The sequence below is a fragment of the Ostrea edulis genome, chromosome 8 (genome assembly GCF_947568905.1).
Source record: "Ostrea edulis chromosome 8, xbOstEdul1.1, whole genome shotgun sequence".
Taxonomy (NCBI): domain Eukaryota; kingdom Metazoa; phylum Mollusca; class Bivalvia; order Ostreida; family Ostreidae; genus Ostrea; species Ostrea edulis.
In genome coordinates this window covers 47811952-47836243 of record NC_079171.1, presented here as the reverse complement: position 1 = coordinate 47836243, position 24292 = coordinate 47811952, and the positions used below count along the sequence as shown (strand labels likewise).

Genomic DNA, 24292 nt, shown 5'->3' with positions numbered 1-24292 from the left:
AAAGCCAGATTTGACTAAAACTTTGTGTATATCAGAGGGTTTTTTAAAAAGTCAAAATGATGTGTTTATTCCTCGATGAGAATAAATTTACCATTCCCTATCACACAGTGTGCTCTGTGGGGTTATTAGGCCCGTTAGGATTTTTTTAAATTGTCTTAACTTTAATGCAGAAAAACGCCGGGCGAGGATATGTTTAATTATTGATGTCAAATGATGAGACGGTGGACATAACTAGAGATTAGGCAGACAAGGATTCACATCAAAAGCTTGGGAAGATGTTTTATCTGAAATATCTCTAGTAAAATCATCCCACACGGGGGAAGTAAGATTTCAACCCTTCGTACTGATAGAATGATTCAGCAAACCGTCAAAAACATATCACGGATTATCATAGTACCAAATAAATCATGAGGTGTAATTTTGTGATCAACAAGAGGTGATTAAATGGTAGCATTTATATATATACATGAATGAAATGCTGAAAATTATACTTACGGGAAGAGTAATAGCATTGATGTAGTTCCCGCGATTTCCTACACTTGAGGAGAGATAGAGACTGTATTTGTCAACTGAAAAAGAAAACTTGGATATTGAATTTTACAATGCACACAGACATAGGATGGACATTGTGAATCATATTTGTTCTACGTATGACCTATTCAATCCTGAAACAAATTACATTGAATGTTAACATACGTGGACAAAGTCTGTTTCGTTCTTTTTCTGACTTTAACATGAAACAAATTACATTAACATCAAGGCTAACATACGTGGGAGAATTCTGGTTCTGTCGCTCCCTGATTGTAGTGCGAGCTTGTAATCTGCATCCGTATAGGAAGGTCTCACTTTCATGAGAGTCTGAAATAGGAAATTGTCATGATACATGTATATGAATAGTAAAAATATCTCTTAAGTGCTTTACAATATTTTATATACTACGAAAAGTTTACTAATTGTTGAAATGCATGAAAGGTGAAGGTAACGAACAGCGATGTATCTGACAACTCCGTCAAGCATTTTAAGTGCAAAAAGGTAATAATTTACTATTTTTTTCTAATGTTAGTATTAAACTGTTTTTATCTGTAATGTTAGAAGACATGATTATGAATTTTATTTTATGTAGTGATTAATTTGTGTTGCTTATGTTGTATTCACACCAACAGACAAACCATCATTGAATTGATTTTAAGCGCAAAAACGCCATGTTTAGAACACGTGTAGCTCAATAACAAGCGCTGCGACGCCCGTTTTAATTTTTAATTCCCCAATTCTCCTTCAATGTTTAAATAAAAATACACTGCTCCCCAAATTTTTTACATTACTCCAAATCTCAGGCGCAAACCTCTTAAATGTTCTCTGAAACAAAATATACTCATGATTTGTCATGTTTTACCAGATGCGCTTAATTCTGATCTACCTTCTTGATTGCTCTTAGGAGAGGGGCACCTGTCTTTAAATTCACTTTCATATTGTTTTGAATTTTTGCCATCTCCATCTCAACTAATGAAACAAATCACCCATTCGAGAAAAATGACCAAAACAAAGCTTTTATCATTCGTGTTTTCTAACATTTATTGGAACTTATAGTTATTATAATCCAACCAGTTTAAAGCCCCAGTCGATTATCAACTAGTAAGTATCTAATGCTGAGAAACGTTCCTAGCCATAATTGATAAATGAATCTAAATACATATACTGTATGTACCGTTAAATTCGCCATGTATGTATTGGTTCCAATGTAATCACCAAGAATAATCTTCATGAACATAAAATAATTCCATATTCGTTTACGACGTAAAAAAGAGTTTAGACATCACGCACCTGAAATTCTTTACCAAGGTCACTTTGATTCACCGGTTTGTCATTTCGAATTTCCTCTGCTTTTTGGACAAACTGTGCTTCTGTCTGGACAGCTGTTGGTGCTTTTACCATATCATTCAAAGCCAGAAAAATGGTTCTGTATTGCTCCTGGGAAGAACGTGATAGAGAACAATGTGCAAATTATGAATGGTATATTCACTATATTATTAATGTATCATTACATAGTACTCATATTAATATTTTTTAAAGATATTCACAATTCAATTTCTTACGTTTAACGCAATTTAAAGTTATTTATATCATTTGTATTTATGGCAACTTCAGAAAAAAATCGTACCCACTGGTTAATTAATTTTGTTCCAAATTAGATATCATTGAAATTCAATCCCCAGCAATAAAAATATTGATTGTACTCACATATGTCTGCACCATGTTCATTCTATTCTCTCTCATCTTCTTCACGTATTCTGCAATGTTTATTTTCTTATCTTTCTTGCCAGCCCGATGTAAAGCGTCTATAGCGATGTATGTTCCCGTACGCCCGATACCGGCACTAAAAGTACAGGTGTTTTAATGTTTTCATACGGGTAACTAAAAGCACAGGTGTTTTAATGTTTTCATACGGGTAACTAAAAGTACAGGTGTTTTAATGTCTTCATACGGGTAACTAAAAGTACAAGTGTTTAAATGTTTTCATACGGGTAACTAAAAGTACAGGTGTTTTAATGTTTTCATACGGGTAACTAAAAGTACAGGTGTTTTAATTTTTTCATACGGGTAACTAAAAGTACAGGTGTTTTAATGTTTTCATATGAGTAAGAGATAAATTTTATCCATTTAGTGCTTCAAATTACAAATTTATATTTTTTTCTCTAGATTATATACTGTATGGGATGGAATATTAAGATAAGTCTCAATTTCCATACAGAAAAGCTTTAAAAGCATACTGATTTAAGTATGGCTAGATTGATAAGTAATACCCATCACATCACATTGCAGTAGTTGAAATACATGTTGTAGTTATTAAATATCTACTCGTTTTAATTCTAGTGCTATAACTATTTTTAATTTAGTACTTTTAGGAATAGTAGTAGTAGTGATATTAGTAGTAAATACATGCATATAAAATTTTTACAGATTATTTGATGTTCGAAGTACAAATGCCTATACTAAGGATTACATTATTCATGAAAACCACATGACATATTTCCTTTAAGAAGGAAGAGGAGGAGGCGTGGTAGCAATGATATTACTGATATCTAGTGTATGGGAATATACTGTATATATTTAAGACGCCAAAGTGAGATGGCCTGCGCCAGAGTACGATGGTCCCTCTGCTATATAGACGCGATATCCCATCACCTGTAAATGTACCATGCCAAAGTGTTTAGTGACATTTGTGATGTCACGTTATTATGTTGTTATTCGTAGCGTTTTTCAAACTCAAACCGAAAACATGCAACGTCAGTTTGCCCATACGAAGATATTTTCTACTGGCACTAACGTCTCCGGGATATTGGAGGAAGGCATGGATGATAAATGTTGGTATGGACGATAACAAGGGCAAGACTTGCACTGTTAAGGAGTGTGAGAACGACAAAGATATTTATTGTCAAATGATCTACTTCACCCCAACATGCTTTAATTAATGATCATCCATTACTTCTGACGTACACGTAATAAATTCCCGCTTGGGGGTTACTATAATGCAAAATATTCTACACAATTTCTCGTTTGAAAAATAGGTTTTTTGATAACACAACTGAATAGTAATGAAATAAGCTTTTATGAGTTTTGCATCAATTTTGCATTGATATTTTAGTGAAACAACGCATGGTTAATATGTTATGTATGAAGGCACTGTGTCCATTAAGTGTTGCATATTGACGGACTTCAGCGCGTCACATCATCGAGGTTTGGTTCAGATCATCGGTGTTTGACGTGACCATCGTACTTTGGAATCTTGTCGGACTTTGGACTCCTATAAATATGTTATGAATCAACTAACATTCCCCATATATTATATAACACATGCATATATCTACCTGCAATGTACCAATGTTGGACCGACATCAACTTTAGCTTTGGTTCTCGTCACGTGATCATGGAAATTGACAAGACAGAGCGGTTCCGGTGTCCCGTGATCCGGCCAGGCGGTGTAGTGATACTGTGTCACCATGTGTGTCTTTTTTAACTAATTATAAATAATTCATTATGATACGTGAAAAAAGTATTGGTCGTCAGCAAATGATTAGGGTGTATAAAACCATGCTATGAATAGAGAGAAAAACAGGGTTATGAGGCAACTTTTATAATAGCGCCGAACCAAAGATTTCTGTGACAATGAAGTAACGAGTTCATGTGATGTCTTGTATTTCTTTCTGAGCGTAGGTTAATCATTCCAGATTCATTTTTGTTAGCATTATAGTGTCTTTTTTGCGCTGCCTAACCATAAAACCAATTATATATGCAAATCTAAGTGATACGCACTAGATCATTTTAGTAGTGTAATCAAATGAAACGACCCGCTCGCGTACCAAAACGAGATAATATTGATGAAACACATTATATTGATTTTATGTGAAGAAGAAAAAAACCATAATCATAGTATTCACCTGATCATTGCATATGTAATAATATCTGTATGTTAAATATGTAATAATATCTGTATGTTAAATATATAGGTTTCCAGATTTGAAACTATCAAGACACATGTATCCATTAACCTTGTGCAAATATTTAAGACATCTGTTACATACACATGTATACACATGTATTCATACCTCTTTATTAGTAACTCTGAACTTTCGGATTATATAAAATGCGTAATGTTTTTCCTCTACTGTACGTAAAGCAACTACTCCAGACGTAACAAGTCCACCGATGTCCGCCCAGTACTTCACACATTTTACCTGTAGACCATCATAGAAAACTATTTATAGCATATCTCTGTAAGATCGCCCATCACACAACGTAAAGTCATGCTTTCGATGGATATTAATTTTGACGTAGAAAGTTTTAGTTTTTAGTTTGTTTGAATTTTTTGAAGAAATCTTTATACCACCATCACATGTTCTTATGGTGAAACAAAGTTAGCAACTACCCAAAGACAACCATGTTAAGATGATGTGACAATACCTTATTGCCCTCCCTCAAGTTAGTGAGCATCACGATTTGTCTCACGTTCTCCTGCCAAATCATTGTCCAGAAGTCTGACAGTGTGTTTTGCTTAGGACCTGTGGAAAATGAACATCCATTATCAGGAAATTTAAACTGTTCTCATTTGCATATTGCTATAATGACCCATTAACATAAATTCAACCAATGCTAGTACTCTCTGTGCATGACGTAGCAATTGTATATTATATATGATTGTTTGATAAGATATTTGATTGGGGGAGGGGGGGGGGGTAATTGCATGAATCGAGATAGATACGTTTATAGTACTATTTCGTAAATATTAGATTGATAATTCATTGTAAAAGATACATTAAATTAGTGTATGACATCACAATGAATATTTGATTCGAGGCTAAAGAAGTTATTTTGAAGACATATAATTTATCATAAATCGACAGAATTGAGAACAAATCAATGTTGACGGAAATGAGATTTAATGTGCTATAATTTTTCCTGGTAACAAGGCTTTTTAGGTCACCTGAATTCATTCAGGTGACCTATTGCTATCTGTTTTTGTCCGTCGTCGTTCGTCGTGCGCCGTGCGTTAACATTTGAACATTTTCAGCTTCTTCTCTGAAACCCCTGAACCAATTTCAATCAGGACCAATGAACTGTTATTTGATTCACATATGGAGTGAATGAGGACCCGTTAAATGTTATCTGATTCACATATAAAGTGAATGAGGAGCCGTTAAATGTTATCTGATTCACATATAAAGTGAATGAGGAGCCGTTAAATGTTATCTGATTAACATATAAAGTGAATGAGGACTCGTTAAATGTTATCTGATTAACATATAAAGTGAATGAGGACTCGTTAAATGTTATCTGATTCACATATAAAGTGAATGAGGACCCGTTAAATGTTATCTGTTTCACATATAAAGTGAATGAGGACCCGTTAAATGTTATCTGATTCACATATAAAGTGAATGAGGACTCGTTAAATGTTATCTGATTCACATATAAAGTGAATGAGGACCCGTTAAATGTTATCTGTTTCACATATAAAGTGAATGAGGACTCGTTAAATGTTATCTGATTTACATATAAAGTGAATGAGGAGCCGTTAAATGTTATCTGATTCACATATAAAGTGAATGAGGACTCGTTAAATGTTATCTGATTCACATATAAAGTGAATGAGGACCCGTTAAATGTTATCTGATTCACATATAAAGTGAATGAGGACTCGTGAAATGTTATTTGATTCCCATAGGAGGCAGGGAAAACCCATAAAGTGTTATTTGATTTTTATAAGATGATGGAAAACCCGTAAGATATTACAGATACACATAACGCCTCTCAGGCCAATATGTATGATAAATATCATGTTACATGATGTATGGTACATTTTGAGAGTTATTGTTAAAATTGTTTTAAGAAAATTATCAACTTCCTGAGGTCAAACATGTGAAATGCTTTAGCGTCTCTACATAGACAAATGAAAGTTATGATGTGATATTTCTTTTTCTCTCACCTTGTGATGCAATGTATTCATTGTGTCCCGCAACGCCCTGGAAATACAAATATATACGATGCTATAAATTCAAAAGTTTGCTAATACCATCCCACTCTGGTCGTCCTTTTAAACACGTGGGTTTACCTCAGATACTACAGTGCCCTCCAATACCAATGATTACTTCCTACCAATATCCAAACCAGCGAAAAGCGTTGATATAATTTGTAGAACTAGTTTGTAAATTGCCATAAAATCAAGTGTCGAATCGAAACTGTAATACATGTGTAGATAAGACAGTACCCTGAACTAGCAAAGATTTAGTGTTTATTAGTATCAAAATCTCCACTAAACGAAATTATAGTAACTATAACGTTTTGATTGGCTATTAAATGACATCCATTTAAGTGTTTACGTTTGATTGCATTGGTTTCACATTTTACCTGTTAATTATGTTCGTGAAATTATCTAATAACGCATTCAGATTTTACCTGTTAATTAACAATGGTGGGGTAAGAATTGGTAGTCATGTAAAATATATGAAAAGTATAAATTGTGAAGACTCACGTGAATGAAGTTGGCATTGATGTAGTCGGATTTCGTCGTTTTTAGTTGGATGCGGGAATGATCGTCTTTAAGAAAATAAAACCCAATTAACCATATGTTATTTATATAATAATGTTACGCGTTACGTGTGTTATGTCATGATAAGTCAGAGTTCTGACTTATTATGTACCAATTCCCTAACTAATATTTTGACTTAGTGCATCACATAAATCCTAGGAATGTGATTGGATAACGTCGTCTATTCTGTAGGTGATAGTGACCAATCACTATTATGCTGAGTGCCGGGACTATGGCGTTCTTTGGTATAGATTATGTTGTGACGTACATTTTCTTTATGGTGTCATACATGGTGTGAATTGCACAGAGGTACATATTATATTCTCGGATAGCCTAACCGCTCTGGGTTCCTTTTCGGAGTTATGAAATTGATCACTGTTCGTGATCTTCACTTTCATTTACCAGACGAGGTTAAGAAAAAATAAAGTAACGCTAGAAGCAACAACATTGGAATTAAGAATTTTAGAAAATTTGAATAAAAATCAAATTAGTACATCTGTATGAGTGAAAGAGACGTTAAACAAGATACAACTCAGTACATGTTATCAAAATACACATACTTCTTAAAATGAATAATATCAATATTAATTATACCAAATTAAATTACAACTTTGGTAGCTCTGTTGTTCATATTTACAACAAATTAAATACTAGTATTTATCATGTTCATGTTTCCTGTTTATGAAACAGGGAATTCTTGTAATGATCGTTCAAAATGCATTTAAATCGGTTATGTTATCAATTAGCTGTCACTAAGGGGTAAACAGTATATACAAAATATAAAATTATTTTTATTACAAAATTTAAAGGTTTGGAACTAAACTCTAATGCTTTGTGCAAAAAAAAAAACCAACCCCACTGTTGAGAGTCAGCACAATACTAATTTCATATCACCTGATTCCACCTCTGGTGTTTTCATGGATCTGTGTTTGACCAACTATTTAGTTTGTATTGCTTATGGGATTTATGATATTGATCACTGTTTGTTATCTTCGTCTTTGTAAACAAGGAGTCATGCATCCGAACCATCATATTGTAACCGTGTTAATTCATGGAGTTCTTTCTCTTTACTCTATCGGGGAAGTTTACAGTAAAGATACACAAAAAACACGGTGAAAGTGCACGTTTATCCATGTGATTATAGCACAGCATTCAATAAGAACCGAAAGGCAAGTATAACAACTTTATATTCTACAAAAAACCACACATCGATATTTGGCTATCCAAACAATCAATTCAGAATATAAGTAGATATGGTTTTTTTTATGTAATTGCCCTATCGAAAAATATTGCTTGAATTGGATTTCATTACGCATGAATTCACTTAGGATAAAAACTAGGTCAGATGATATCATCCTACAGAATACCCAATCTACCGATTTTGACCTTTTCATTCCCTTTGACCCCATAGGTCATAAATTATTCTAGGGAGTCTGTTGAATTACAATTTTACTATGTTGCATAATGTACCTTGGGTTTTGTACAGAGTAAATTAGCATATCGAAAATACAAATTATGTGCGTTTCACTTTTTGAGTTAAACGGAACCTACAAGGAAAAGTAGTCTTGAATCTGTTCTTTGGTATGTTTTCTGGCAGTTTAGCGTTGTTGCATGGAAATCTTTCTCCATAAGGAAGAGTCTGCAATGCACAAACATGATATACACAGAATTTACCTCCATATGGAAGGTCTGTATAGTATAGTTTGCAAACCGTAGAAAGAGTATATATACATTATAAATTAGCAAGAGTATCTATACATTCTAAATTAGCAAGAGTATCTATACATTCTAAATTAGCAAGAGTATCTATACATTCTAAATTAAAACACGAATCATTGTTTTTACAAAATGTTGTTTCTTACTGCATACTCCTTTTTAAACCCGTCATCTTCATCCTTCCGTTTCTCTTCAATGACTGCTTCCAGCTTTGATAACCAGATGTCTGCAATCGTTTCTTCTTTGATATCCAAGTCTCCGTAAGGATTTTCTTCGTGAATTTTATCGTCGATGTCAACGTCATCTTCTCTTGTATTTGCTTCTGATTTACCCAAACTTGCACCGTTTACTCTTTGTGAATCATTGTTATCAGTTTTAATCTCACTTGTGTTCGCATAAAGGTTGGTGAATTCTGAGCTGCTTGCTTTCAGTTGTGCTACAAATAAATTGTGATATCAGACAATGATATGGTAGCAATTCTGTATATGCTTTGTCTGATGGGAAACGTATATGTCGTCACAATGATCCATATTAGCCCGTCTTGCAAACCGGATATCGGTTTTTAAAATAACTCTAAAATTGTCTTGCTGTGAAAACCCTAGGTTATCCAACATTAACAAATCATAAAATGAACCGTTGTGGTAGATTTGCAGTATCCAATGTGCATGGATTTTTTAAATTCATATTCAAATCAGCAGCAAAAAAAATGATTATTTAACCTGATGCTGATGTATGAGCATTTTCATATAAGTTTTTGTAATACCCACAGTAGGATTTTTAATACAAATTTATGTATTAGGTTTTACTGGAATAAATTGTCTATTCATAAGGCAGATAACTCGTCATTCATGCCTATGAAAAGAAGAAAGAAGTGTAAAATCAACAGATTACTATATGATAAAATCTATATAATATGACATATCCTCATGAGGTATGATATTGGACCACCCGGGTTAAGAAATATGATATAACATTTATCAGCAGTTATGAATAACATAGATATATTTTGCCTAGGACTAAACACACATTATTGGTTGCTTGGACTCTTTTGAATTTAATAAATACAATACATTTTATATTTGTCTGCAGTACTCTTCTATTCTCATTGTGCAGGGACTCCCTTTTATCTGTGCTCTGGGATCTTGCCCTGTAAAAAGATAATAATCAACGTTTTTAGAAAATAACATTGAATTGGAAAATATTTCCTGCTTAGAAATATATGTTCATTATACGCTGGTAGATAGTTGATATATGTAATAACACGGCGATCAAAGAGCTCACTACTGTGGCCTTGTTTCTATCGACAGACACTTAATACTTATAACTATGGCGGGGATGTGATTGACTCATGTAAAAACTGAACACTTCGCATTCATCTTTGTATTACTTGATCATCGTCACAAAGCATCTTCCTAGGTCTGTTCATTCCGCACAGGAGGAGGGGAATTAAAGTCTGATCATTATCAACGTTGTACACTTAGAAGCATGATAACAGAAGCACATTTCATCCATTACATGTGCATCACGTTTTGATCTATACATGTGATATACCCATTTACAACTGTAGTGAATAAAGCGAGAGCACAAAATAGAACATCAAAGAAAGGATTTTAAGTGACTTAATTGGCGGGAAAGTCCGAAGTATATTTCCTTTCAATTTCGTGTGATAACTCTTTAAAACATTTAAAGAACTATGTAGCAAGCCTCTATTTTCCTTTGTTTTTTTTCATCAAAGGACAAATAAATTAGAACAAGGGATTTTGATACCTATATTTTCCAGTGATTCTGCAATCGAAATTGTGCCAACCCGGATCATAGTTTCACACCTTGCTTAAGTACTGTAAACTCATTTACGTCCCGTTTGTTATCTTAGCCTTTTCATCAAATCGATACTTCAAAACAAAGTTGATAAAAAGAGAACTCTGATCAGTATGTTGTTAAATTGTTGAAGGCGTGTACTGACTATAGACAATGTGTGCATATAGCGATGTATAAGTCTATTCAAATCAAGGATAAACAAAAGTATGACTTGCTGCATTCTCACATTTTGCGTTGTTACGTTATTTTTCTTTGAACTACTCCTATTATTCAATATTATTTCCGATTGTTATCAAAGTAGTGCATATTATTGATATTTACGAACCTTCTCAAGAAAACAATTGCCACTAAGACGATGACGATGACAAAGACAGCGGCGAGGATTCCAGCGACGACAGGTACTGCTGACGACCCGTTGTCTGGAGGGAGAGCTGTAAGCTAACAGAGAATTATCATTACAATGACGGTGTGGTATTGGCCACATGCTGACGATAAAACACAAAGACGTCTGAAATTAATTTCAGCCTAATTTCAGTTTGATCTCTTGCAGCTTCTCCTGCTGCATTTTGATTATCAGTCATGGATATTTGAAACCATTTATCATTGAAATGAAAGTGTTGCTATATGAGATATTAACAAAATTCACAATATAACGCTATCGTCTCTATATAGTTCATATCTGACTTACTTTTTTCTGGTAACACACCCCAGTGTCATGTCGACAGGTCTGATTAACGCAATCTGTACTACAATTATCTCTACAGCCAACCCCCCAGAACTTTTCACCACAACCTTCAATAAACGTAAACAGTGATATACTTTTGATACATTGCATAGATATACGATGTGCAGTTTTACTTCATTTCCCACTGGAGACTTTCACTCACGTTTATTGCAGAGGTGACTCAGGTACCCTGAAGAACAACCATTCAAACACGTGCCATTAACATGGTGGCACGGCTTGTTGTCTAGACAGGAGCCGCATCTCTGTGTGCAGGCTGCGCCGTATATCCCACCGTCACATTCTGAAAACATTTTCATTTTTCAATATATCTGGTGTGTCCAGGGGTCCGTGTTTGCCCAACTATCTATGTTGTATTGCTTATAGGAGTTATGGGATTGATCACTGTTCGTTATCTTCACCTTGCATATGTAAGATTCTATGGTTAAGCTGATTCACTTTGGAATTTTTGGTAAACATAAGGTCCAACGCATCCGATAAAAAGTGAAGATAACAAACAGTGATCAATCTTGTAACTCCTACAAATACAAAATTAAGAGAAGGGCAAACGCGGATCCCTGGGCATACCAAAGGTGGGATCAAGTGTCTACGAGAAGTAAGCACCCCTTGTCGATAGGATTACCCATGTAATTACCTTGCTGACATGTTGGAGTCTTCCACCCCGGTTTACAGCCCCCGTCACACTCCCCTGTGAATCTGTTACAGCGATTTGTCACGTTACAGTTCTCACTGCATCTCTGTCCGCAGTTCTTTCCATAAGATCCAGGTCGACAGACTATTATTGGTAAATGCATATAAATCTTAAGAAAATATAAGTTATCTATTAAAATAATAAAATGTAATTGTATAAATGTCATTGACACATATATGACAATCCAGAGAGATAGACCTGTAAATAAATACATTGTATTTGGTCTTGTTTAATAGTGAAAGCTGTAAATAAACATACCAAGTTGTTGCCCTTTGAAATACGTGGACCACAGGCATGTGTTTCTTACAGAAACTTAAATAAAAAATGTGTTTTGAAACAGATTTGTTGTATAGATTTTGAAACAGAAAAATATTTCATAGGTTTTTTTTTTTGGTAGAGGTGTACTGATGGATATGAAGTATCGGTAACTTTGTCTTTAATTCTAGAAAATAAGGAGTTATCCTTGTATTTGATCTGAACTTTAAAGTTAAAATTTAACAGGGGCACAATCCGATCTAGATGATGACGTTTGATTTTCATACCTTAATCCATCCATATAAATCTGGTAACACAATAGCTTAATCCAATGATATAAATCTCGCTATAAAATGCTTTAATCCAGTTATATAAATCTGGCAACAAGCTATTGATGTTCACCAGTCTTGCCTAGAAGTCCGTTTTTATTGTTCACTTTTTGGACAGTAAAGAAAGTAATCGTGTACAGCAGGTTTTATATTTACTCACTCTGTAGTACGGAGTCATATCACCATGTCGTCCTCTGATGGGGAGACTATTTCCATTGGACAATCAAAATTTAACGATTTCAATGAAAGTACGGCGAATATTAGCTTAATGAGAGTTATATTATGGATATGGAGGGTAGAAAGTTATGGAGCCAATTTTTAATCTGAAAAGCATTGTGTTTTCGAATATTTGGATGAGGAAATAATTAACGCCAGCCAAAAGAAATCAATACGCTGATCTCGTGAAATAAAATGAAATTATTCATTAAAGCGAAAATAATAATTCAGAATGAGGATATGCTAATAAAGAAAGAAAAAAAAAACAAGAGGGCCATGGGCAACATCGCTCACCCGAGTCACCTTGGCTCATATTTAAAGATTTTTCCAATATATTCGAATGTAAAACTTGATCCCTATTGTGGTCCCAACCTTTTCCTGTGGGCCATGATTTTTTTTTTCAAAATTGAATCTGGACTATGCCAGGAAGCTTTCATGTGAATGTAAATTTGATATGACTCAGTACTACAGGGTGAGTAAATATCAGAGACTATATTTATTTTGAAATCACATTAGTTGTCATTATTAACAGAAAAATCCCTTGATTACAATCAGATATAGTAAATTCTTATATTGATGCTATGAATTGAGGACCACAACGTCTTGTGCGTCCCCTGTATTGTGGGGGGGGGGGGATAACTCGCACTGCATTGTGGAAAATGTATTTCATTTAGAGGTCTTTTTTTATTCAAATATAAGAATTTATACCACATGACATTACGGAAACTGCCAAGATAAGAAATTTTCACGTGCAACGTCACGAAAAAGAAATTATATTAAGTCGAGGTGAAGTACATGTACATCGATTGATCGGACAAACGTATATTTGTATATTGATCGATCGGACAAGCGTAAAATCTCGTAGAAAAGATATAAATCATTAAAACATTTTTCATGATGTGTTTGAGAAACACTGATACCCCTGATATCTAATGAAATGACTAGTAGTTACGAGGAATAATACTTATATATTTAATCTATACGGGATTGCACAATTAGTTATACGAACTTATTTACATTGTGGTCCTGTTTCTAACATGAAAAGTGATGAATCTCATAACTCCTATAAGTAATAAAAAAGAGAGTTGGACATACAGGGACCCCTTGGTTATACCAGAGGTGAAATCAGTTGCCTAGGAGGAGCTAACAAGAACGAGCTAACAATCGGTATGAAACACTTCAGACAGCATTTGACCCAATGGTTGGTTGTATTACAAACTAGATAGTTATAACGACCATATAATTTGCGAAACTGTTGAAATCCCTGCGCCATCAACTTGTTTGTCAGTAGCCTGACTCGATTTAAAAACTGATCATACGCAGAACCAGCTATATCACATCCAAAACATCTACCATGAACATATCATAGGCAACACTTTCTGTTATGTCATCACAAATCCATTGAATATCATCATATCCATTTAACTTCTTCTCCGATGTGGTATTATTCTCTTTGGCTATACATTTGTAGGTAACAGTAGGTTCGGAATTTAATCGAATATCGTTCGAAAGCAAGAGACACAAAACCCTGCTTATCTTATTTGTTCTCAATTCGTATTGGTACTTTGATGAGTTTTTCCTATGATTTGCACAGTTGAAATTTCTATTTAAAATTTATTTTCTACAGCAAAGAAACTTTGGTGTGAGAACAGAGCATTGAAAACATCTCAATTAGTCAAATCATAGTCCAATTCCTGTACAGGTACAACGGTTCTGAAATGCATAAACATACAAAATACACATAATAGGACGAGAGATGTCAGTGCACCTTTTATCACGGCGGCCATGTTTAGGGGGATACACATGTGAAATTAGTCAGCCATATCACTAACCATTCAAAAATGATGGCAAATGTACAAGTCATTGCGTACAAACAGACAGACATAATGAAAATTCTATACCTCCGAATATCCGTTTTCGTATCATGTCATGTATGTTGTACAGATAATACATTAGATTCTTGTTAAATTGGATGTAAAAACCCAATAAACTCACGTGTCTGACATTTCTCTCCCTCCACTCCCTCATTACATCCCCGTGGACACGTGCCGTTGACATGATGACAGGTATCTCCATCACTACAGTTACCACATGATGAAGAACATTCCAGCCCGTATGTCTGAACACCACATACTGTAACGGTACCCGAAAAGTTGTACTTTTATTATAATAAAGAACCTAATGTATATGTACAGTGTAGCATTTAAAAAAAAAATATTGCACATATTCTAAGTCATATATATGGTAATTTATACATTGAATTTTAATTGTTTACATCAGGATCTATATAAGCACCCTGGAAACTAAGTCCATTAATTAAGATTTAATGACCCCAGAGCGAAACAGAATAGGCGTCCTTACATATAGTATCCATGCATGGTTGGTTGGTCGAAGTAAAATGCAAATGCAATTTTCTTTTTATCAACCTTGTCCAACACTGTCGTTTGCCAGATATCCGACAAAATGAAGTTTGAATACAACATGCTTAAATAATATTGATACTTATAGACATGTCTCATTCTAAATTTGACTGTTCCATCGAGGAAAACATTAATCGGATTTATTTCCCAAAATTCGAAATATAACTTGTAGTACACATTTCTAGCATCTACAGAACTGTGGTTCTCTGGGTTTAAATGGGAAAGATCAAAGCATGAAAAGAAAAGTGATACATCTCAAAACTATTACAAAGAAGACACAATGAAAAGCAGATCAAGTGCGTAGGAAGAGTAAGCGTTCCCTGTCGACTGGTTACACCCACCGTGGGCCGTATATTTTGATCGGGTTAACGGACTAATCCGTTGTCAAAATCAGTGTAAAGAACGGCCTAATATTGGTGTGAAACACGTCAGACAGCATTGAGCCCTATGACAGGTTATATTGGTATAGGGCATAACTTTAATTTCACATGATTTTGGCGTACCCGATGAATCAAGTGTTTGAAATCAAACCATTCCCTAGCATATTCCCAATCTAATTGTTTAATTATACAAAAAGCATTATTAAAGGTACAGGGTTGGTCACAGTTTTTCCCCGAGGAGACAATTCAAAATTTACAGATATATGACACTCGGACTGTGTGCAAAAGAAGCTGTTTCTTAATGATCATATTTATGTAACGACCATAATATATGCAATGCAGATTCTTTCCTAATGCTTTCCAGTTCTGAGTTCTGTAGTTACAAAGCTATGTACTTTTGGACGGAAATGGCGTATATCTCGTCCCTATCATAGTCGTAGTGAACTTAAACATATGCACATACCCTGATTGCAGCGAAGACCTTGATAACCCGGTATACAGCCCAGACAGTGTCCTGTAATGACGTCACACCTTTTCTCTTGACATCTGTCGGGACATGGTTGGTCGCAGTTCACTCCATAAAATGTTGGGTCGGAACATCCTGTTTGAGTGGAATAGTAATATTCAGGCTTTTAATAGTCCATGTGTACACTGATTGGATGATTCAAACTGTGGTCCTAATCAAATCAGGAAACTATTCTAAACCTACCTTGAACTTCCACTTCACACAGTTCATTATATGCGTGTGGTGAGTAATAACTAGGATAGTTAACACCCGGCCTCCGTTCGTTGTAATATATCACATATCGTCCATGAACAGAACAGCTTATTGTCTGGTTCTCTACTGGTGTACGGTCCACATTCTGTATTTCATGGAAACAAAGACGGCCATCATCCTTTGACGTAGTGTTGGAAACGTAGAGGAAAAATCCAGCAAATCGATCATAATATGCCCCAGGGCCTACAAATACAATCCAAAAATTAAAGAAAATCATGATTTATATATGTATATAACACACTCCACGTGTATTCCCCAAAAAACGGGGCACAGTGGACCAAATATTTGTGCTTCACCGTGAGCCTAGAAAAAAGTCGGTGTCTTTGAAGTTGCGATTTCTTCGTAAGCTTTAATCTGAGAGCCCTGTGAAAACAAAATATAACCACTGCTGGACTCGAACACGCGATATACAGTTCAGCTAACCTACTGAGCTAGTCAGCTTGGCGAGATTGTTTTTTAAATGAATAAATAAATTTTGCTGATATTCAAATTTTCATCCATGTTTCAAAAGGATGTCAGCCATTAAGACGATGTAGAGTACCTCCTTAACAGAAATTTAGATGAAAATTTTAAGAAGAATAATTTACATACTCTATTTAAAGTCCGTTTGAATGGTCCGCTTAAGTTCGGCGTGGAATATATCGTAACGAAAAAGAAGTGTTTGAGTTGGAAAATATCATAATAATAATGCTTTTCAATTAATGTGCAGAAAGATAAAGTATGGTATGTGTTTAAAAGGTGATTTTATCTATACTTGAGCATTTGACTTTCATAAAATGCTGCTATAATAGCATAATGAACGTATCATATATGAAATTAAAGATATACATTGTGTATTTTAATTTCTTTGATGTTCATTTATTTGTTAGTTTTGCATACCTTTGTATTTTCCGTTTGACCATTAAAACACTCATCTACATAGTTCATGTGCATATAAATAAATAATGACATTTATGCACTAATATTTTCGTTAATAGAGCGTTGCTTTGTAAGTTATAATCATTTAAATTTGCATATTTTTGAATAATTAAAATATGTCAATTCTCCACGGCGGGTGTGACCGGTCAACAGGGGATGCTTACTCCTTCTAGGCACCTGATCCCACCTCTGGTGTGTCCAGGGGTCCGTGTTTGCCCAACTATCTATTTTGTATTGCTTGTAGGAGTTATGAGATTGATCACTGTTCGTTATCTTCACCTTGCATATGTACGTTTTATATATTTAATTGAGAAATATTGTTCTATTTTCCATACAAATTTGGTTGAATTATACAATACCTAAGTAATCAGTTTTATATATTAATGAAAAGGTGGTACATCATTACGAATATCAATGAAATTCATCTGAGGAGGGCAGATAATAGGTGGCGCTTCGTATTGAGTGAAAAAAATTACTATTGTACAATATGTATAAATAGTGTAACCTGATCACACAATTTCATAGAAATCAGAGAACCATGCTTCTGGACCACTTTGCATGCTTTTACCGTCGATATGCTTAAATCATAGACCTTATATACGATAAATGAAATAATCATATGCATAGTTTTTATAATATGAGTTATAAAATAAGAAAGTTGTGGGTATTAAATGTATGTACATGTATCAAGTCTCCACACAAGAATACATTATATGCAGTTTTAAATAAATCGTTCGATATGTTATTTTAATTTGAAGCAGAAAGACAACAATATATATATATATATATATATATATATATCTACCTATCTATTTACATATCATATTGTTTGGAGATTTTCTCTACGTTTTAACTATGTAAAAATCAATTAAGTTAATAAAGCCATTAGATTCGAAGAAGCATTTAAAGTGAAAGATGGCTTTGTATAAATATGACACAACACTTTGTCGCAAAACCCCCTCCCTTCGATATGATTGTTTTATTTTCCCTATGAATGCAATATTTTTTTTTTATTTTGAAAAGCATATATTCCCTGCTTTCAGTACATATAGAAATTAATTCTAATGTCTGGCAAAGTAAAAAGAAAATAATTTTTTTTGTTTACATGTATGTTTTCTTACGATTTTAAACAGATCGGCGTTTTACCTATATTCATATATGGAAATGGGGAACGGTAAATACACCCTGTAAAAGTAAATGACATTTCCTTTTTGGTGGGCCCTTATTCGTGTTATAATCCTCGGTAGTTTTTATATTGCAATGAAATAAAATTGGAACACGCTGCGCGGGTTTCTTTAAAATTAACGATGAAACGTCGTCGCTGAAAGTGATCGTCGCACAATAAAATAACAAAAACCACTCGTATCGTCCTCTATCGGTAAATTGATACACTAAATATAAAACAATATGTACATATGTATGAAATAATCAGCCAGGTATTCTCTGCTCTTTCTTTTAAAAAAGTATAAAACCATTATTGTTATATAACAGTTACACAACCTTCATGTACATGTAACATCATAAAACACCTATTGAGAATGTTACATCTTACATCGGTAGAGTAAATTGAAAAAAAATACTTCAAATTCAGATATAAACGTTATAAAACGAGTGAAAGAAGGGGATGGTATTAGTGTGCAATGAGAAGGGGGTGGGGTGGTTTTAATCAGACTGGGCATGCATGGCCGCTGGTACGGAGGCTATTTTCCAAGATTTTTCTATGTTGATTTTTTGTTTTTAAAACTATCTTCCTATGAAAAGAAAACACAATCTGTTAGAAAAAACCCACATGTTACATTATTGTATTATCGTAATAATAGAAGTCATTACCATAATTTGAGTTATTTATAGTGTAACAGAAATAAAACCGAAATGTGTTGTCGGGCCAAATGGGGGGGGGGGAGGGTACATGTACATGAAACATCAATCAAAGTCTGGTTATGACAGGCTAATAAAAAAAAAAATGATATAAATTTCTCTTTGATCTAAATGCTTGTATTTTAAATACACTTAGTAGCTTATGACCATAAATTACATGTGATCCATACATGCTGCTGCTGGTGTGTTACGAGTTGATGGACACGCAAGGGGATTTGGCACTGTGTACAATGAAGAACCAATTAAATTATAATTTAAATCTGGGGCCATTCACTTTCTCCTCAGATTTACAGTATTTTCGCTGGACCCTGTAGGTTTTAACCTGAATTTCTTCAGTATTTTCCCTCATGTACCGGGTACATGCTAGGCATAATGCTGGCACCTACATGATGCATATCTTTTTTTTCAATACGCACTCTGCTACAATCGCAATGTATAATGAGATATTACATTCATTTCTAACACATGTATGTAATCCCTTAACAAATGCCACTTCAAATACAGGACATCTCTATCTTTAAATAAATCTGACCAGTACTTTCCCTTCTGAGCGACAACCTGGCATTCAGTTGGTATATACTCATTGAGGTTGAATATAGGGTTAAATCCAGGAGCGGATCCAGGAATTGCGGTAAGGGGGCGCAACTTTATGAGGCAGGGGGTATGGGCCCTGGTTGGGGCCCGGGGGGGGGGCTCCTGGATTTTACAGATTTTATAGGGCTTGAAATACCCCCGGTATGTCTCATATGTAGTCATTTTTGATAAGGTGAAATTAAGTTATCCCAATAAAATTAATTCATTAAATCAAAACCTTTTGTCATTTATTTCTCCGATAGTGGAAGAAATTATCGTTACTTTTATCGTTAACATTTTTCTAAACAAGATACCACGATTTACCTTAAATTTGAAAATTTTAGCAGAGGTGGGGGTGGGCGATGCGCCCCCATTAAACCCGCCACTGAAATCCGTATACATCTGATTAACATTCAAATAAATCCAGATAATATTTTCATAAATGAAATCATGGCGTTATGGTACACAGGTATGCATGTGCCATTTTACTATTTATCGTAGCATTACAAGGCATCACATGCATACAAAAAGAGACAAACCACGGAAAATCATTATTCTGTTTCTAATTACAAGGTTTGACAATTGTTCTAAATGATGACAAATAAGGTATGGTGGCCACTACTTATTTTATTTGCAATTTTCTTTTCAGATATAAGACCTGATTATTCAGAAAACTGCTGATTTTAAGAAGCTGTTTTTTGACAGAAGATTTTGTTTTCTCCATCTCTATTGCCTCAACCATCATGCTGAGATGGTCATATCTAGGGGGAAGGATTGCCATTATGCTTCCCAAGGAAGTTCACAGCCTGTCACTGAAGAGGAACTGTACAGGTATTACTAGTTTTAAAGTACCGATATTGTGATAGTGATTTCCAGTTTAAAACTAATAATAAAATGCATTATATGAGATTACCTTAACCAAAATTAATCTGGCTGTACATCTAACAGATTTATTAAATGTGAACTACAATTACCTCTGATAAAATTTCATAAGTAATTAAACACATACTTTTTAGAGGACCTTGATTATAGAAACATTTACAGAGCCAACTGTGTATTCACAAGCTCTGACAAAGCGGCTAAGAGGTACATTTTTTCTTCAGATTTTTTAACATTATCTTATACATCTCTGCTGTGAAGTTGCCTTCGATAGACCGATATTGGTCAACACCTTCCTCTATCAGAACAACCCAATAACAAGAATTATGTATAAAAATAGGTATTTTAAGAGGTTGGATTTAAGAAGAACATTTTTCTTAAATATGATTTTACATTTAGGGATCGAAAGTAAGTATTTGAACATTCGTTTACATCGAAATTGGGGTGGAAAAACGGGTATTACTCTTTGCGAACATTTGATATGGTGTTGCTTAGCAACCAAATATACGTGAATACAAAAATTTCAATTACTCTGGATTAACAGTAAAGATCTTTGTTTTAATGTTGCAACATTTATTCTATTTAGTGGATTGATTGATTCATTGTATCTTGCTTAACGTCTCGCTCGAGAATTGTTTACTCATATAGAGACGTCACCAAGACCGTTGAAGGGCTTCAAAGTTAGGTTTATGCTCGGCGCTTACGGCCATTGAGCAGTGAGGGTTCTATAGCGTGCCACACCTACTGTGACACGGGACATCCGTTTTTAAGGTCATCTCCGAGGACCCGTGACATGCACACCTGATGCCGAGCGTTTGGCGATGGAACTGTCACTACCTTTTTAACGACTTAGGTCTGCCGCGGCCGGGATTCAAACTCCGGCCTTCCACATGTGGAGCGAACGCTCTAACCTCTTGGCCACCGCGACGGTTTCTATTTAGTGGAACATCATGGCAAAACGTCAATGGTGGATATGTATACAAAGTACGGCGTTTCCATTTTTTTGACCTTACTTCTCTTCATATTTTTGTTTAAAAGCTTTTAAAATGATTAAGATCTATTTAAAGATTATATTTTTAAAAGATATGACTTTTATTGATTATCATACAATGTAATTATATACAAATTGTGTCGAATGGATGCAGAAAGGCAAATTATGATGAAAATTGTACTGAGTGTTGTTTCTTAGCAACCAACAATATGTGTTTATCTGTAAAATTGATTAATTTAAATGTGATGTTTTTGTAGTATTTTAAAAGACCCATCAGCTCATACATTTAGAATTTCCTATTTTTTACTCAAATCTAGTGAGAGGTTTCGTAATATATATATTTCAAGGAAAGGGAATTGCAAAAATGTGCTCTTAAAATGTATAGCACCTTTGCCTCCGTAGACTTCTTTGAGGTCATGGGATACCTTTACAAACTTTATGAAAAAATGTTCCCTGTCCCATTCTTAACAAAATTATCTGTCATATGCCTACCCCGAATCGTAATACATTAGTCCCCGAGGGTCTCTACAGCCCAGTAGCTATGTACTTCGTCACTAGCTTGAAAATACGGATGTATATTTAATTGCTGTTATAAAATTTAGAAATTCATTTCAAAATTAAGGATTATCTCCCTCATGCATAGCTCTTATCCTTGGACGAATTTGACTCCACTTGTTTGGCACGCTGTTTTTGGCTATATTTAGATCTAAAACTTCATAGTTATTTCGGATTTCAAACATTTCGGTTGAGCATCACTGAAGAGACATTATTTGTCGAAATGCGCATCTGGTGCATCGAAATTGGTACCGTATAAGTTTTACATGCAGATTTAAATCGATTTAAAAATATTGTCCTTTAGTCTAAAATGTTCCGGTAGAAAAAGGGTTAAGTTTGTACAATGCCATGGGGATCCGGGTTAGAGTAAGTCCTTAGTACTCCTTGCTTGTTGTAAAGGGTGACTAAATTGGGGCGGTCCTTCGTATAAGACCGCAAAAAAACCGAGGTCCCTTGTCACAGCAGGTGTGACACAATAAAGATACCTCCCTGCTCAAAGGCCATACGCGCCGAGCACAGGTCTAAATTTTGCAGCCCTTCACCAGCAATTGTGATGTCTTCATATAAGCGAATTATTTTCGAGAAGACACTAACCAATATACAATTAATGAGTTCAGGGCGCGCTTGATTTGTCTACACCCTTGTATACCCGTTGTAGTCGGTTCCCACCTTATAATCCAGTGTAATTTGGTGTAGTGTAGTATATTCAATATGGACATGCAGTATCTGAGGAGATCATCATTGGCGGATTAAAGATTTCAATGCAAACAAATTACAAAATAAATATTTGCTAGAATTTAAGATTTAAAACAAATTGATGCGCATTTATAAATTCCTACATACATCTGGAAAAATACCAGGTTATACTTCGATTTTGTTGGCGCCAAATTTGTTTGCTTTTATGATTGTACGAAATATCAATCGTTTTCATTTATTCTTTAAATTCATTTCAAATACTTGCAAATGACTACATACAATACACTGGAATTTATTCTTTAAAATACTTTACAACTAACAAATTAGGGAGAAAAACATCTGCAAATTTTCCGATTCACCATTCGTCAGCCATATTGAATTTTGTCTGTGCATTTAACAACATATGCCATTTGCAGGGTGTAGAAGGTGTACACCTTCTTTACACTTGGTTATGGAAAGGTGTAAACTTTGTGGTCGGCGTAGATAAATCAAGCGCTCTTATCTACACATGCAACGACATACTACATTTGTGTGAAAGTGGAAGTTGCAAATATGAAATTAAGCTATGTAATAATTCGCCCTCTATTTGATTCTTATGTAAAATGGTCATCAGATGTATTCAATGTCAATAATTTGTATAACTTTCGATATGATTTACATAGTTTTGTCATTTAAAGATAAGTCTTCAAACTTATATGATACACATAAAACATTTTTGTAATTCGGTATTTATGTAATCGGCTAATTTTATAGAAAAAACCCAACACAACAATACCAAAAACAAAAACAAAAAAAAAAAAAAAAAAAACCAGCTTTGCTTATTCTTAGTTATAATGTTAGCCTCAGTTTAATATAATTTTATGATTTTATATATTCATTGTTTTATTCCAGACTATTTGGTGCATATCAAATACTCCACAATTAATTAAGATTGGCTCATAGAGTTCGTACCGTTTACGAAATAAACCTGGTTCGAACTGTCTCGTCGTATAGACAATTCCGCCGAACGGGGAACGAGTTAACTTTTCATTCTGCTGAAAACCTTAGATTGAAGACATTGTGAAAAATACCCACCCACCCAACCCATCTTCTTGTTTCATCGAACTGATTTGTGTATTACGTGTGCTGCTGCGTTGTTGTTTTTTTTTTTTCAGATTCCTTTCCATGTCAACCATCGATAACATCATACATGCCTGTTTTCAGATCGATGCCAAGCTGTATCCAGGATGCTGTCAAACTAATATGTTGTACGGTGTGACCGTTGATACGAGCGAAGCCCATTAACATCTTGCAACACGATATATAGACAGTTTATCCGCCTCTTTATTTAACGCGGGAAATCTAACGCAGTTATATTGTGACGTCATATTAGC

General features: G+C 34.5%; 1 protein-coding gene across 3 annotated transcripts in view; it reads right to left on the bottom strand.

The window, feature by feature from the left end:
- Positions 1–24292, bottom strand: part of LOC125660874 (receptor-type tyrosine-protein phosphatase mu-like) — a 91825-nt gene that overhangs the window by 9262 nt on the left and 58271 nt on the right. For all 3 annotated transcript variants that reach the window (XM_056146239.1, XM_056146238.1, XM_056146240.1), the window contains exons 4-22: positions 16361–16612; positions 16115–16252; positions 14847–14984; positions 11995–12135; positions 11506–11643; positions 11307–11410; positions 10944–11056; positions 9871–9947; positions 8947–9236; positions 8636–8723; positions 7028–7092; positions 6482–6518; positions 4960–5057; positions 4605–4733; positions 3867–4015; positions 2239–2374; positions 1822–1968; positions 771–858; positions 496–569 (exon numbers count right to left, since the gene is read on the bottom strand). In XM_056146239.1, coding sequence (XP_056002214.1) covers positions 496–569; positions 771–858; positions 1822–1968; positions 2239–2374; positions 3867–4015; positions 4605–4733; positions 4960–5057; positions 6482–6518; positions 7028–7092; positions 8636–8723; positions 8947–9236; positions 9871–9947; positions 10944–11056; positions 11307–11410; positions 11506–11643; positions 11995–12135; positions 14847–14984; positions 16115–16252; positions 16361–16612 — 2402 coding nt within the window. The remainder of the gene's footprint in view (positions 1–495; positions 570–770; positions 859–1821; positions 1969–2238; positions 2375–3866; positions 4016–4604; positions 4734–4959; positions 5058–6481; positions 6519–7027; positions 7093–8635; positions 8724–8946; positions 9237–9870; positions 9948–10943; positions 11057–11306; positions 11411–11505; positions 11644–11994; positions 12136–14846; positions 14985–16114; positions 16253–16360; positions 16613–24292) is intronic.